Source organism: Watersipora subatra, chromosome 2, assembly GCF_963576615.1.
Source record: "Watersipora subatra chromosome 2, tzWatSuba1.1, whole genome shotgun sequence".
NCBI lineage: Eukaryota > Metazoa > Bryozoa > Gymnolaemata > Cheilostomatida > Watersiporidae > Watersipora > Watersipora subatra.
The window spans coordinates 59,279,581-59,292,976 of NC_088709.1; the positions used below are offsets into that span (position 1 = coordinate 59,279,581).

The window sequence follows — 13,396 nt, forward strand, 5'->3', positions numbered from 1 at the left end:
TTTTTCTACATGTACATGCACACAAAATACATTGCAATTTGCAGTTGCCGCAATTAGGATCATATTTGTGGTTTCTTCTTTTGTGTTTGTATGTGTTTGATTGAGTAACACTATTACCAGCGGCAAAGGCCGCAATGTACTTGTTATTTTATTCTTGATGGTTATTTGGTTGGTTTGTCAACAAGTTAAACCTTTGAGTTTAGAACGATATTGGTACTGTTGACCGAAATAAACAGGTGAATATTTTTGCCAAAATGTTCCATTTGCTACAACGCAGTTGGTGGTATTATACTTTTTAGTCACATCATCAGATCTACCCTCTACATAAAGATCTCCTTGACATTAAAGATTGTCAAAAGAAGACTAAGGGTATGGTGGAACGTTATTGCGCTACACATCAGGACAAAGCAATCACAATGGGATGTTTGACATGCTTTCAAGTACTTTGCCCGACATGCGTAGATTGTACCAAAGAGTGTGCCTATGGTAATTATCACTATCAAAGGTTTCCATAGTTTATTAGTAAGAACTCACCTTGACTTTTGTATTATAATTTTACTAAATATTTAGTATTCCAATGTAAAGCATTCTACAAAAAACCATGCTGGTTTCAGAATAATTTATATTTTAAGTATTGTTTCTCATAAATTATCCTTTCTTCTCACTTATTAATTTTTTTTCTTTTCAAAAGCATATATTCCTATTCACTAGGTATTTGATCACTCTATTGGTTGGGGTTGTTCTGGATTTCGTCTGCTCTGTACACTTAATCGCTATTGGTTCTATTGTGGTTTAAGCATAAGCTCTGCAACATTTTGTCATCTACTGTGGTACTATTTTTCTCTATGCATTGCGGATTTCCTATGCGTGTCTAGCTGGTTCCCTTGGGATGATCAGTAATAATATTTTTGCTTAAGAAAACTCTGTCCTGATCTTCACATGGTTTTCTGTCTAAAAGTCCGCGATATAGTTTTCTGATTATTTAGCTGAAGTACTCAACAGAAGAACAATCAATGTCACAATTGTTCAAAATTAAGATATAGCCATTTTAAAATTTAAAAACTAGGACATTGGTCAGTTTTACAAAGAGGTAGTTTATTTTAACCCCTAAACCTGGATCATTTTTGCTGAAAGTTTGTCACAGAGACTAAACCCTGTGGCCAGAAATACTTAAAAGAAGATTAATCTAGTATTTTGAGAAAATGTGACATTGATCGTTCTTCCGTTGAGGTCTTCAACTGTTTATTACTGGCTTGTGTTCAACCAACTTTTAGAGTAGTAAAACATTTCATCAGCAAACCTCTTTTACCATTCCCAGATATTTTGCTTTGTTTCAAGTCGAACTTGTTTCAGGTTCTGCCCATTCTCCTGTCACTTTAAAAAAGTTGGTGAAATGGCTAAAAGACAAAAGAGATGAGATAAAGGTTAAAGCTTGGGCTAAGGAAGGGGAGTTAGCCACTCTTCTCAAGCGCAGTACCAAGGTACTGACAGAGTATGAAAATAAAACCATGGAGCTCGCTGATCAGCTGCACAAATCAAGAGATAAACAGGTAAATATTTCTCCTATGGAGAATAATAATACCAAGCATTATATTGCATTCTCAAACAATCTAATATTGTATTAGTTTAATTGTGTACACGGATATGCTGAAAATTATTTTAGAGAAATTTCATTGGTGCATCTCTGAAATATTTTTTTCTTGTATTCTATAGTCATTTTAGAAATAAAATATCAACTGCTTCGCAAGTGGTGAAAGCATATTGCTTTACAAACATGTGAATAAATACCATAAGACCTTTATTTTAACGCGGTGTCACTTTATTTGTCAACTCATCTCTTAGAATGGCGTTTCTTAGATTTGACGTTCAAATAAAAACGTATCTTTGTATTTTGCAAACATCTTGCCAGAATGCTGAGAAGATAAATTGGACCGTTTCACAGGTAAATCGATTCACAGATACCTATATTTTCTCCAGGGGTGCGACACTAACAGTTTTGAAACGCAAGAAATTAGCCAACTTACCCCTATCTTGTCATAAACCTCTAAATAAATATGCAATAGGAAGCTGATACATGTCTCTACCAATTGATATCTGTTGCTTACGATTAACTTACGGTGATCTTACAGCTTGTGTTGCAATTTCTTAGCACTTTCAAGTTTTTTTTTCAAATACATTTGAAAGCATATTTTCATTTTATAACTGTATTTAACAAGGTTGCATAACAAGCACATTGCACTTATCCATATTTTTGCTACAGTTTTCAGCCAAAACTGACTTTTTGCCATAGAACAGGAGTTACAAGCATTGGTCCATTGTAAGCTGAGTTCAGATTACCGCAATCGTGCTATCAAATAATGTGCTATAAAGCTGCAAGTTTGAAAATAATAACAGTAATAATTGACAAGTGACATAAACCTTAATTATAAAACATGCACAAACAAAAGTTAACATTTTAAAACAAATGTTAACATGTTTTGCTCGACCAATTACATTCTGATTGTTGCTTCTTGATTTTGAACCATTTCATGTTTTTCTAACTGCTCAATACGTTTTGCAATGTCTTCTGGCCTCAAACTATTATCTGCGCATCTGAGCCAGTCGATATTACATCCCAAAAATTTTTAGCAGAACAAAACTTTTGCGCGATGCCATTTTGAATAGAGAGTTTTAGGGTAAATAAAGACAAACTGTGTGTAATCAAAATAGCCTCAAAAAACTTAGCTTCAAAATACGTAGTAGCATATTTTCCATCGTAAATACGAAAACATTTTTCCACATACATCGAAGTGTCAAGACCTTATTAAAAAGGAACTACTATATGCCTGATACAGTTACTAATTATTTTTATGATGTTGCAATCAGAGTTTTTATTGAATTATTATTAATCATTAAATTAAATGAGTCGCTCCATTTTTTAACCATTTTGCCAGTGTCGCTTTAATAAAAGTGGCATTCACATAAAGGTACATTTTAAATAAAGGTGTCATTTAAATACATTTTTACGGTAGATAACAAACAGTTTTGAACAATTTAGTGCATCAATTACCTCTGTTCATGCACTGTATATTTCTTTTTCTCAGCTACCAGAATTACGTAGGAAGTACGATGAACTAGAGAGGGAGCTGGTAGACAACAGGAGAACCTCAAAGGAACAGTTAGTAGAATTCATAGAGAGAGATATCAGAGCTAGGATGACAGAGATGAACACTCTACTTTGTCTACAAGATGCTAAGTTCAAAGAGTCACATCAGGTGAGTACAAACTTAAAACTGAAACTTTCAATAACTCAAACACAAATTGTAATATCAGGTTATTTGAGAGACTTGGGTGAACATAGCTTGGTTTTTGCTATCATCAAAGTTTGTGTAGATCTCTCAAACCACCATCTCGTGATAATTAACATACATTTATTGTATCTCTGCTCTTGGTGAATGAATAGTAATTTTATACATTACAAAAATTTCAGGTAGTGCATTCTGTCTCTAGCCAATGCGGCTTTAGATTTACACTGTACCTTTTGATGCCCTGTTTTTCTATTTTTGATGTAGAACACGATGCTTTTTGTCCCCTTAATAAGACATTTGGTTTGCATACGACATCAACGACATGCATTGACATCACAGTCGGTGTATTGAAATACCAATATGTATTTGCCAATATCCCTCCCGCAATGCCACAAACAGATACGATGTTCTCTCACTTTCAGTTCACCATTCTTTCTGCATTTCGTAAATGCTTGATATTGCGTGAGTGAAACGAAAATTGTTGAAAAGTAAGCGAAGGTAAAAATTTATTCCGCATTTTAGCTTTAATATAATAACTGTCAGCTTTAATTTATTATCTATATATAACTACATTTATGTAACTGAAGACCTCAACGGAAGAAGGATCAATGTCACATTTTCTCAAAATTCTAGATTTATCTTCTCTTGAATAGTTCTGGCCACAAAGTTTAGTCTCTGTGACAAAGTTTCAGCAAAAATCATCAAGGTCCAGGGATATTCTTGCTTAAAATAAACTAGCTCTTTGCAAAAACGATCAATGTCCAATGGCTACCCAGCAACAACAATCTTTTTTAGTCATGTGATTACTTTCAGCCAATAGTAACGCGTACGTGTTTGGGAATTTCCAACATACAACGATCGTTTTTCTTTTGGACGTTCAAACTATTTAGTGTTATTATGCCTTTTGTAAGTAACTCTCAAGTTAGAAAACAGAGGATAACTTATGCTTCATATATCAGCTTTCTCTATATAATTGCCCTAAAATAATGAAGCAATTTCAAATTTTTGTTTGAGAATTTCCAACCTGAAAATGAACATTCTGTAAGCTTTTGTGTAAGCTTTTTGTAACTGCTGCCCTTGTTAGAAAACAGATAATTACGTATGTTGTTGACATTATTGTTAATTCAGATTCAGATTTTTTTGATTACACAAACAATTCAAGTAGCTGCACTGACTTCAATGGTGGTGAAACTAATAGTTGTGTAGGAATAAAGAACATTGTTGAGTATCGCTTTAGCTTCGTGGCGATCGTAGCTGCACATACATGTAGCTTTAATAATGCACAAAGTGTAGATACATTGAACTCTTTTCATAGCGCCAATTTTTAACCAGTGTGCAAAAATAAAATATATAATAAAAATGTTGTAGATATAGGTTGAAGTTGAAAAAATTTGTGTACATTTCATGAAGCAAAATCCACAATTTTCGGCAAAATGGCTGGCAGTAGTATGATAGCTAAATTTGTACATGGATGGCAATGAATAGGTTAATAACTTGATGCAATTGACAGAGGCAGTGGGGGTGAAGAGAAATATCCGAACAGTATCAAGATGCAAAAAAAGAAGTGTGTGCAAAAACGTGTAGTGTAATGCAAAACAAAATACTGCAGTTTTTCTAGGACACAGTAAAAATGTTGTTGTTGTATTGTGACCTGTTCATTTTTGTTTGGTTGAAATTTGGATGGTAGAAAGCCCTTATTTCACAGCAATATAGCGTTTAAAATAAGAATATTATAATATTGTAATATTATCACCTAATAAAACATAATGCATAGAGAGTTGTCAGTGATTTCCAAAGTAAATCGATCAATGTCCGTGTAGTGGTGTTAACTTAGGCCATGTTGTGCCACCCCAAAATATGTCTACCGCTTCTTTGTTGATCACATTCTTAGGTAACATCTTAATTAACCAATAGCTAATAGTTTCTATGATATAAGTTGTAATTCTTTCTAAAAAAAAATTGTAAACTTTAAAATGGCTATATCTTAATTTTGAACAATTATGACATTGATCATTCTTCTGTTGAGGTCTTCAACTGTTACTTATTAGCCATGGTCCTCAGATTGATAAGGATGTTAAAAGAAGAAGCAAAACTCATAACTATAATTATAAGCAGGTCATAACCAGTAAATACACTAAAGTCACTATAAGTAACTATAGTTACTAAGGTTAATATACTAATATACTACTTTGTTACTAATTTTTAGTAGTTACAGTACATATCTGAAATTTTAATTTTTTTTACTTGGGGGTATTTGCATTAGATAATTACTATGAATTTCTATACCCCTCTATATAACATTTTTGCCTTGCGACGACAACACCCAAATGAATTAATGTTGTATGGCAGAGCTCGATGGTATGGTAAAACTTTTGTTTTTAATTAGTATTCCATTCCAGAATGCCGATAAAAAAATCATTTGTTCAAAATCCAAACTATGTTCCCCGTTATAATTCATGAAAATTTTTATTCTGTTTGAATCAATAAAACCGCTTTGTAAATCTCTCCATGCCATATCATAAGATAACAAATTTAGCGATAACACTCACAATGTAAAATGCAGTGATTATCTCATTAAAAATCCATAAATAGATTAGGCTTTTGTTAGGGAATATACTGTACTGCTGTATTTGTAGCAACTCGTATCCCTGATTTGTCTACACATAGCCGTGTGTAGTGCCTCCTAATTCAGTTGGCTGTTAACAAAACTTACAGCAATTACATAGTTGAAAAAGCTTGACTTGCTGAAAATAAACAGTTTTTTTATGTCCAGGAAATTAGGTGTTGTAGGAAGTAATCAAAACACCAAATTACAACATTTGGATATATCGGCATGTCAGTTATCATCAACTCACAGCTGAATCTCTAACATTAGTTTAAACTTGCTGTAATATTGTCAGCTCTTACTAGTCTTATTCTGCGCTGTATGCTTCTGATCTGTAAAATAGTATCAATACTTTCTTCATTGTGTTATACATACACCACTTATGATAGTATAACTTTCTGTACTATAATCGTCAATATACACTTGAACTCGTTGTGCTACTCGGCATTGCCCGGGTAATAAAAAATTCTTTGGTCAGAAAATTGATTTGTATTTAACATATAACAACATTTGCCATTCTAACTTTCCGACTGCATATCATGAGAAAAGTGTTTTGTGTAATTGAAATGAATTAAGAGAGAAAATAAAAACAACTGTAAAAGTTTTCAAACTTTTTCAAACAACTTTTAAACCTCATATCATGAAAAAAATGTTTCTTGCAGGTCAAATAATTTAACAAAAATAAAATGACAACGAAAAGGTGTAGATGTGAATGTGAAATAATTAGCAAGTAGTAGCTAAATTAAGTCGGTTTTACTACAATTACAATAAAATATGATTCGGTAGTGGCACATTCAATACGACCGGGGAAAATAAATATCCTGAATATGTAGAATTAATGATAACAATTCTTGCATAGAAGTGTGTGTGTATAGAAAGGTTAATGCTCCACCAGAAGCTATCCATCAAAACTTTGATTACAACAATACGAGGACGTTGTAATTGTCCACGTGGGAGGAATTGGCCTTGACCTTAGATATATTAATTGAACCTTACAAAAAATATTTCTTAACAGATGCATTGTAACGCTTGGCCGCATTGATAAAATAATCAGCATGCGATGCGGCTATAGCTGGATCGACAGATCCACAGACGGACAACATACTTTGAGAAATATATACATATACACTATATATATAACATTATGTAAATGTGTTATTTTCTAATTTTAGGTAGACCTCATAAAAAGTTTCACAGAAACGTATAATGCAATCAGGAGGTTTATCGATGAAGATCTACCTTCCTTGACATTAACCAATCAGAAATCACTCTGTGCTCAAGGTATACCATGCATATTAACCCCTTCTTTATGCAACTGACTATAAAGAGCCTTCAATCCGACCAAATGGTTTTATCAGATGTCCTGTTTCTTAATATTCTTGAGCGCATTAGTCCACTTCTGATGTTGAACATATGAAGTATAAAAACAATTGTTTTATGTGTAGTAAATATGCCTTGAGATTTGTAATCACAAGTGCAGACCGAACATTTCCTCGGTCTAGTTTACAGTTTAGTTCACACATCAGACTATTTATTAGTAATTGTTCCTTTAAATACATTAAATGTTTAACAACTGCAGTACATCTGATAACAATATTTAATGCCTTTATACTCAACTGCCTCACCTGTTCATGAAAAAATTTAAAAAAAATGTGCACTCCGAGTTTTTTCAGAGCAGTTGTGGTTCAATCGCTACATTTGAATCGAGAACTGTAGCTCTCAACAGTGTTTATTTTGTCTAGTAACAGTTTCCTTGGTGCCTGTATCTATTCTTATGTTGATAGCGATAGATGAGAGAAAAGACTTTTGGCCCTAATTAGAAGTTGAACTAAAATTATAACTAGTTATCGCTTTAGCTTAGACATAACGTCTTCCAATGGTCAGTGTTTACACAGAGTACAGCTTTATGTCACCATTGGTTTTTATGAAGCATTTTCAAAACATTGGGTTCTAGCATACTGTGTTCAATACTATTTTTTTAGCCTGAATGACTTTGTCAGACTATTATCATATCAAAAAGTAGAATAAAGCAATTTAGTGTCATCATCTGGTTCATTGTATAATTCTACTTTTGGTATTACTTTTTAGATACAACAGAGAAGTTAGAGTTAAAGATAGTAGATGGTGCTGCTATATCTATTTTCCCACTCTCCCCTCCAACATCACTTAAACTCAAGAAAAAAGTACTTGTGTCATCAGCTTACTGCACAGTTGCTCATAGTAACGAATTCACATATGCTGCCGGGGATGGGCCAACTCTACATATAATAGATGAGTCAGCCAACTCAGTAAATTTACTCACATTACCAAAAATATCATGCATAGATGGACTGTTTTTGTATAACGGGAGACTGTATATTGTAGCTTATCCATATAAAGTTCTAGTAGCTGATCTGAATGGTAACCTAATTACTAGTTGGAGTCTGCCTGAGTCTGCTAGTGACTATGTCAACAAGCTGGTTGTAACCGGAGATAAAGTAATAGTCCCTGATAGCTCTAACAAATGTTTCACAGTCTATTCACTAGATGGGCGGGTTTTTAGACACATTTCTTGTCCACAAAAAGGTAAATGGAGTAAAATGGCTCTCTGTGCTCCTGACGACAAATCTGTTGTTGTATCTTCCAACACCACATCCACAGTTTTCAGAGTGAATATAGCAACGGGGGAGACAATGTGGACTTGTACAGCAGTGGATAATCCTGGTGGAGTAGCTTGCTATAAAGGAGAGTACATACTAGTGACACCTCTGAACTCAAAGCGTACAGAGATACACATTCTACAGGCTGATACTGGTAATTCACTGTTTTATTTTATGTTTTTACTCTTGTCAAAATCCAACATAATAAAAAGTCAACTTTCAGTTTGTTCATCCTCTGATCATTTTCTCAATTATTAATTTTCTTTTGAGATCCTTTTTTTAAAAAGGTGCAACTGGATGATTGACCTGTGTATCCTATTTGTCAACATTTACATAGTCTGCAATAGATTTCTTTCATTTGGTTAGCAGAATAGTTTCACATAGAAATACATTTTGTACGCTAACTCGGATATCTCAAGTTTATCACTACAAATTCAAGTTCAGGTAAGGAGTAGATCAAGATATCATTAGGGTTATGAAAGTAAAGGAAATGTCATAATTAAAGAATAGAGAAAGTATGATATTATGATGCTTTATTATGTATCTTGAGGTGTTGAATGATGTTCTAAAAAAGAATAAAGGATATTGACCAACAAAAGCTGAGATATAGCCAGGCAAATACAGGTCTATCTAATAACGAATCAGAAGAAAAACTCTTCGAAAATCCTGAGAATTGTGACGTATGAAATGGACTTATTAGACATGTGCCGGAGTTGCGCACCCTTACCACCGTTACGTATACTGATTGTTTTAGGCTACGAGATGTGAAACGCTTCTCGCGATAGTAAAGAATTTACAGACTAGCTCCGGTTTCTCAGGAAAACCAAGCAAACGTTGTGTGGTAAAGGCAGTTGCCCACAACGCCTTGCCATGCTTTTTTAAAACAGAAGAGCAGATTTTGACTATTGTGCCTCAAATTATAACTCAATCTCCACGGATATGCTCCGAAGATCCTCTGTTCAACGAACAGCACATGTATAGTCTATATTATACGATATCCGTGATTTGCAGTTTGTTTAAAATAAGAATGTGAATTTTTGTTCATTCATCATCTTTCTACTGTGTACCTACTGCAGCATTCAGTTGATTTTCATGATTAACGTCACTATTAATAGACTGTAAGTTCACTACAGCCATAATTTTAAAAAGAATAACTTGAACGTGCTGCTCTTGCTGTAAGAAATGAAAATGATAACTTTTGATTTGTTTCTTCTATTTATCTATTATCTTATCTATGATTATTTTTTATGATTGAATTAAAAATTATTTTTTATGATATATATAATAATCATAATGCATATTATACAAAATAATAATATAACTGTGTATAGAATAAATGATGTAACTAATATAATTTGTAAAAAATTCTAAATGATAACCAAGATTGATGACTGATTTAGTTGATTCCATTTATTAGCTATAGATAAAAAAAATCTGAACAGCTCTAAAGATGAGTCTGAATAGGGAAGCTAAGTGAGAGAACAACAAAACTGAGCTGAACTAGCAAGATAGCGAAATTTCGCAAAATAATAGATCCGTGTAATTATTTCATGCTAAAACTAATCTACATGTCGGAGGGACTGGTTCAGATTTCTCAGAGCAATGATTGTTACGTCCAATTTGATTGTTCTAGACTTCCAGGGATTAAACCAATTAAAACACCGCGATTGTTTTAGTAGAGTGCATTAGTTGGTTTATTGACCAATGGCACACAAGTCGATTTCATACGTCATATATTGATGCTAATATGAGGATTACCAAAACACTTATGTCTTTTGGTAGACCTGTGTTTAGCTGGCTATATCTCAGCTTCTGGTTGGTCAACCTCCTTGATTCTTTTTTGAGAACATCAGTCAACACTTCTAGATAAATAATAAAGCATAATAATATAATACTTTCTCTATTCTTTAAGCATTTTGCTTGTAGTGTCTACCTAAAGCTAGGCTATAATAGCATAGTAGTATTCTAGCAATTGCACTAGATCTGAGCATGTCTGGCAAATGTAGTAATGGTTAAATGCTCTTAGGGCAAAAAATCACTAGTATGAATGAAACGGAATAAAATATATGTGAAACATTCCCAATAATGGAAAGCTCTAAACATCAGTGAATCCATGATACATCTTAGCAGACTACCTCCAAAATGTCATTCTTTTAGATTTTCTAATTCACTCGTAAAACTCGTTTTACTAAAAATAATCCCATGACCAAACACAAGCCAAGTGATTGTTTGGGAGCTTTATGATAAATGCATATGTGCACACAACTCACGAAATTATTCATCAACACCATCGCAAACCCTTGTACCGAAATCTCATCAACAAGTTTAACCATTTTTCAAGGGAGTCGTTTAAGTATAATAACGATACAAAATATGTATAAACCTATTTGAATATGTTGCCAAGTCTTTGAAATTTTGCAGACAATATTCTAAACCTTAACCAACCGATCGAATTATACATAAATAGACAGATTAATTTGACCTAAAATCGTTATTAAAACTTGACAAGCCTTATTTTTATCAAAATTAAGACCGGCCAACGAAACACCAATAAGGCCGTGTGACAGAGAATAGAACTATTAACTCTTTTGCTACCGTAAGCCGATATATCGGCTTTCGTGGTAATTTAAGTACAGACCGTAAGCCGATATATCGGCTTATCAATATGGTTTCACTTTTCTTTTAATCACGAAGCCTAAACAATAGCTAGACCAATCAAATTTTGTCTCCAGTGAAACAAACTTGTTGCCAATCACTTGCTATCAATTGTTGTATAAATATGACACTTACGTGTGATTGAAGCGAAGAAGGACCCCGTCTGAATCTCCCCCCGCTTATATACTCGTTTTGAGACTACCGCGTCTTTGACCACTCGTAACATCTCATAACCTCTCGTAATCTCTCACAACTACCTGTAACTACCATGACCTCGAACATTAGCATATAGCCCGCTGCCCAACAACCCGATTATACAACATCAATAGAATTTTTTTGGCTAAATATTTCCAACAATTCGCTGTGATAAAAGTACCAACTGTAAAATGATATATCGGCTTATAAATAGGGTTTCACTTTTCTTTTCATTACGAGGCCTACACATTAGCTAGACCAATCAAATTTTGTCTCCAGAAATAAAATTTTGTTTTCAACCACGTGCACTTAGAAAAAATTGTTTTGGTTCAACGATTCCATTTCTAATTATTTTTTTCAAAACGGCAAAACCAGATCGTTATCGTTATGGCAAGGAAAAACGCACCGCGTTCATTCAACGCGAATTAAACGTTGGATATTTTACGAGAATGGAATTCATTTAGTACTTATCTTGTAGAAAAATTTGTTTTGAATAAGATGCATTTTATAGTAGAACGATAACTGTTTTTATTATCGAGATATTATTCAGAAGTACTGAAAAGTAATCATTTCTTTTTTGCCGATTTCAAAGTAACTGACATTTTGGACACTTATAATGAGTACTTTGGTATTCTAACTGATGCCCAAAGCAGTGAAAGTAAGGGAAATGACGATGATATTTTTTTCTAACGATTCTCATGAGATTATTACAATATTTAATTATAAGAATAATAATTCGATTTTATAAGATTTAATTATAAGAATAGGCATTCGAATTTACAAGATCGAAGTATATAGTGACCGATGTTGGGCAATATGTTACTGTAAGTTATTATTTTTTCTAAATAGTTTTGTTAAATAAATTTTCTAAAAATCTATATTAATATTACAACTTCTTGATATTGGTTGCTATGATGTTTTGAAATGTAAACAAAATTGTGCATTGGTTTTCTATTATTACTGTATTACTATATTAATAATATTTGTTATTCTAATAATATCAGTGCATTTTACTTCTAATATTGCATTTCTGCTATTGCGGGGGTGAGATATGAACATATAATCTTTTTCTTTCATTATTGCTGTTGCTTGTACATAATAACACCTAGGACGTTACAGCTACCATTGCAGTTATTCTATTGCACTGCAGTACCATTTGACTGCTAATATTGCATTTCTCAACCATCAGTACCCTTTCTTTTTTCTAATATCACTTTGGTCATAGGCTGTATGACAGGGGAATTTCTAGTAATATGTAAGTGTTATATATTTTACAGGCAGGTATCTGGGGAAGCTTACAGACCCGAAACCGAGGACTTCCTCTCAAGTTACTGATTTGTGTGTCTCAGGAGACAATCTGATCATACCGAGACAAACTGAGAAGACAGTGCTACACTATGAATTAAAGTAGAGGCTGATAAAATTAATCACAAACATTGGACTCAGTGGATAAAGTCTTCCGTATGTGCCAAGTTATGTCTGCTCAAAAATGAATCTCTGAAACTATTTACTTCCCTTCACACAATACTATTTAGTTTTTTTACTTCCTTACTATGTCTACTATATCTACATATGCACCAAAGTACTATGTTTATTCTGTTAACCACAACTGGTTCAAGTTTGTATTACAAAAGCTTTTTCACTCGCATCGAAGAACTTGATCAACAAAGCTACATTGTATAATTTATTGGCTTTCGGGCACAGTCAAAATTTTTCTGCGATTAAAAGTTTTCAAAACATTTTCACGAGATGATTTTTTAATTTTTAAATTTGCTTCTTATCACTTTTAATCATGACTCAACAATTTTTAATATTATATGCAACAATTTTTAGCAATCCTTGTTTTTATTTTGTTCACTCTTTGGCTTTATGCCTTGCTTTAGCATGATTTTATATGATGAGCTGTACTATCATATCAGTTTTGGAGTTGTCTCGGCCATTGTTCAGCGTTCCTTTAGATGCTTATTATTGTCTTCCTGAAAGAGCAAAATAACCTTGCTTTTATCTCTGTACCC

General features: G+C 33.2%; 1 protein-coding gene across 1 annotated transcript; it reads left to right on the top strand.

Annotated features, from left to right (window-relative positions):
- The first annotated feature begins 308 nt into the window (after window positions 1-308).
- Window positions 309-13,114, top strand: LOC137388672 (uncharacterized). Its single transcript, XM_068075134.1, has 6 exons — window positions 309-486; window positions 1,354-1,550; window positions 3,084-3,254; window positions 7,065-7,173; window positions 7,981-8,685; window positions 12,659-13,114. Exons 1-6 carry the CDS (start codon window positions 372-374, stop codon window positions 12,790-12,792), a joined length of 1,431 nt encoding a protein of 476 aa, XP_067931235.1. The 5' UTR covers window positions 309-371; the 3' UTR covers window positions 12,793-13,114.
- Window positions 13,115-13,396: the final 282 nt, after the last annotated feature.

Coding starts and splice junctions, on each gene's coding strand:
- LOC137388672 (XM_068075134.1), top strand. CDS start 372: ATGGTGGAACGTTATTGCGCTACACATCAGGACAAAGCAATCACAATG. Junction 487..1,353: donor TACCAAAGAGTGTGCCTATG/GTAATTATCACT, acceptor AACTTGTTTCAG/GTTCTGCCCATTCTCCTGTC. Junction 8,686..12,658: donor CATTCTACAGGCTGATACTG/GTAATTCACTGT, acceptor TATATTTTACAG/GCAGGTATCTGGGGAAGCTT.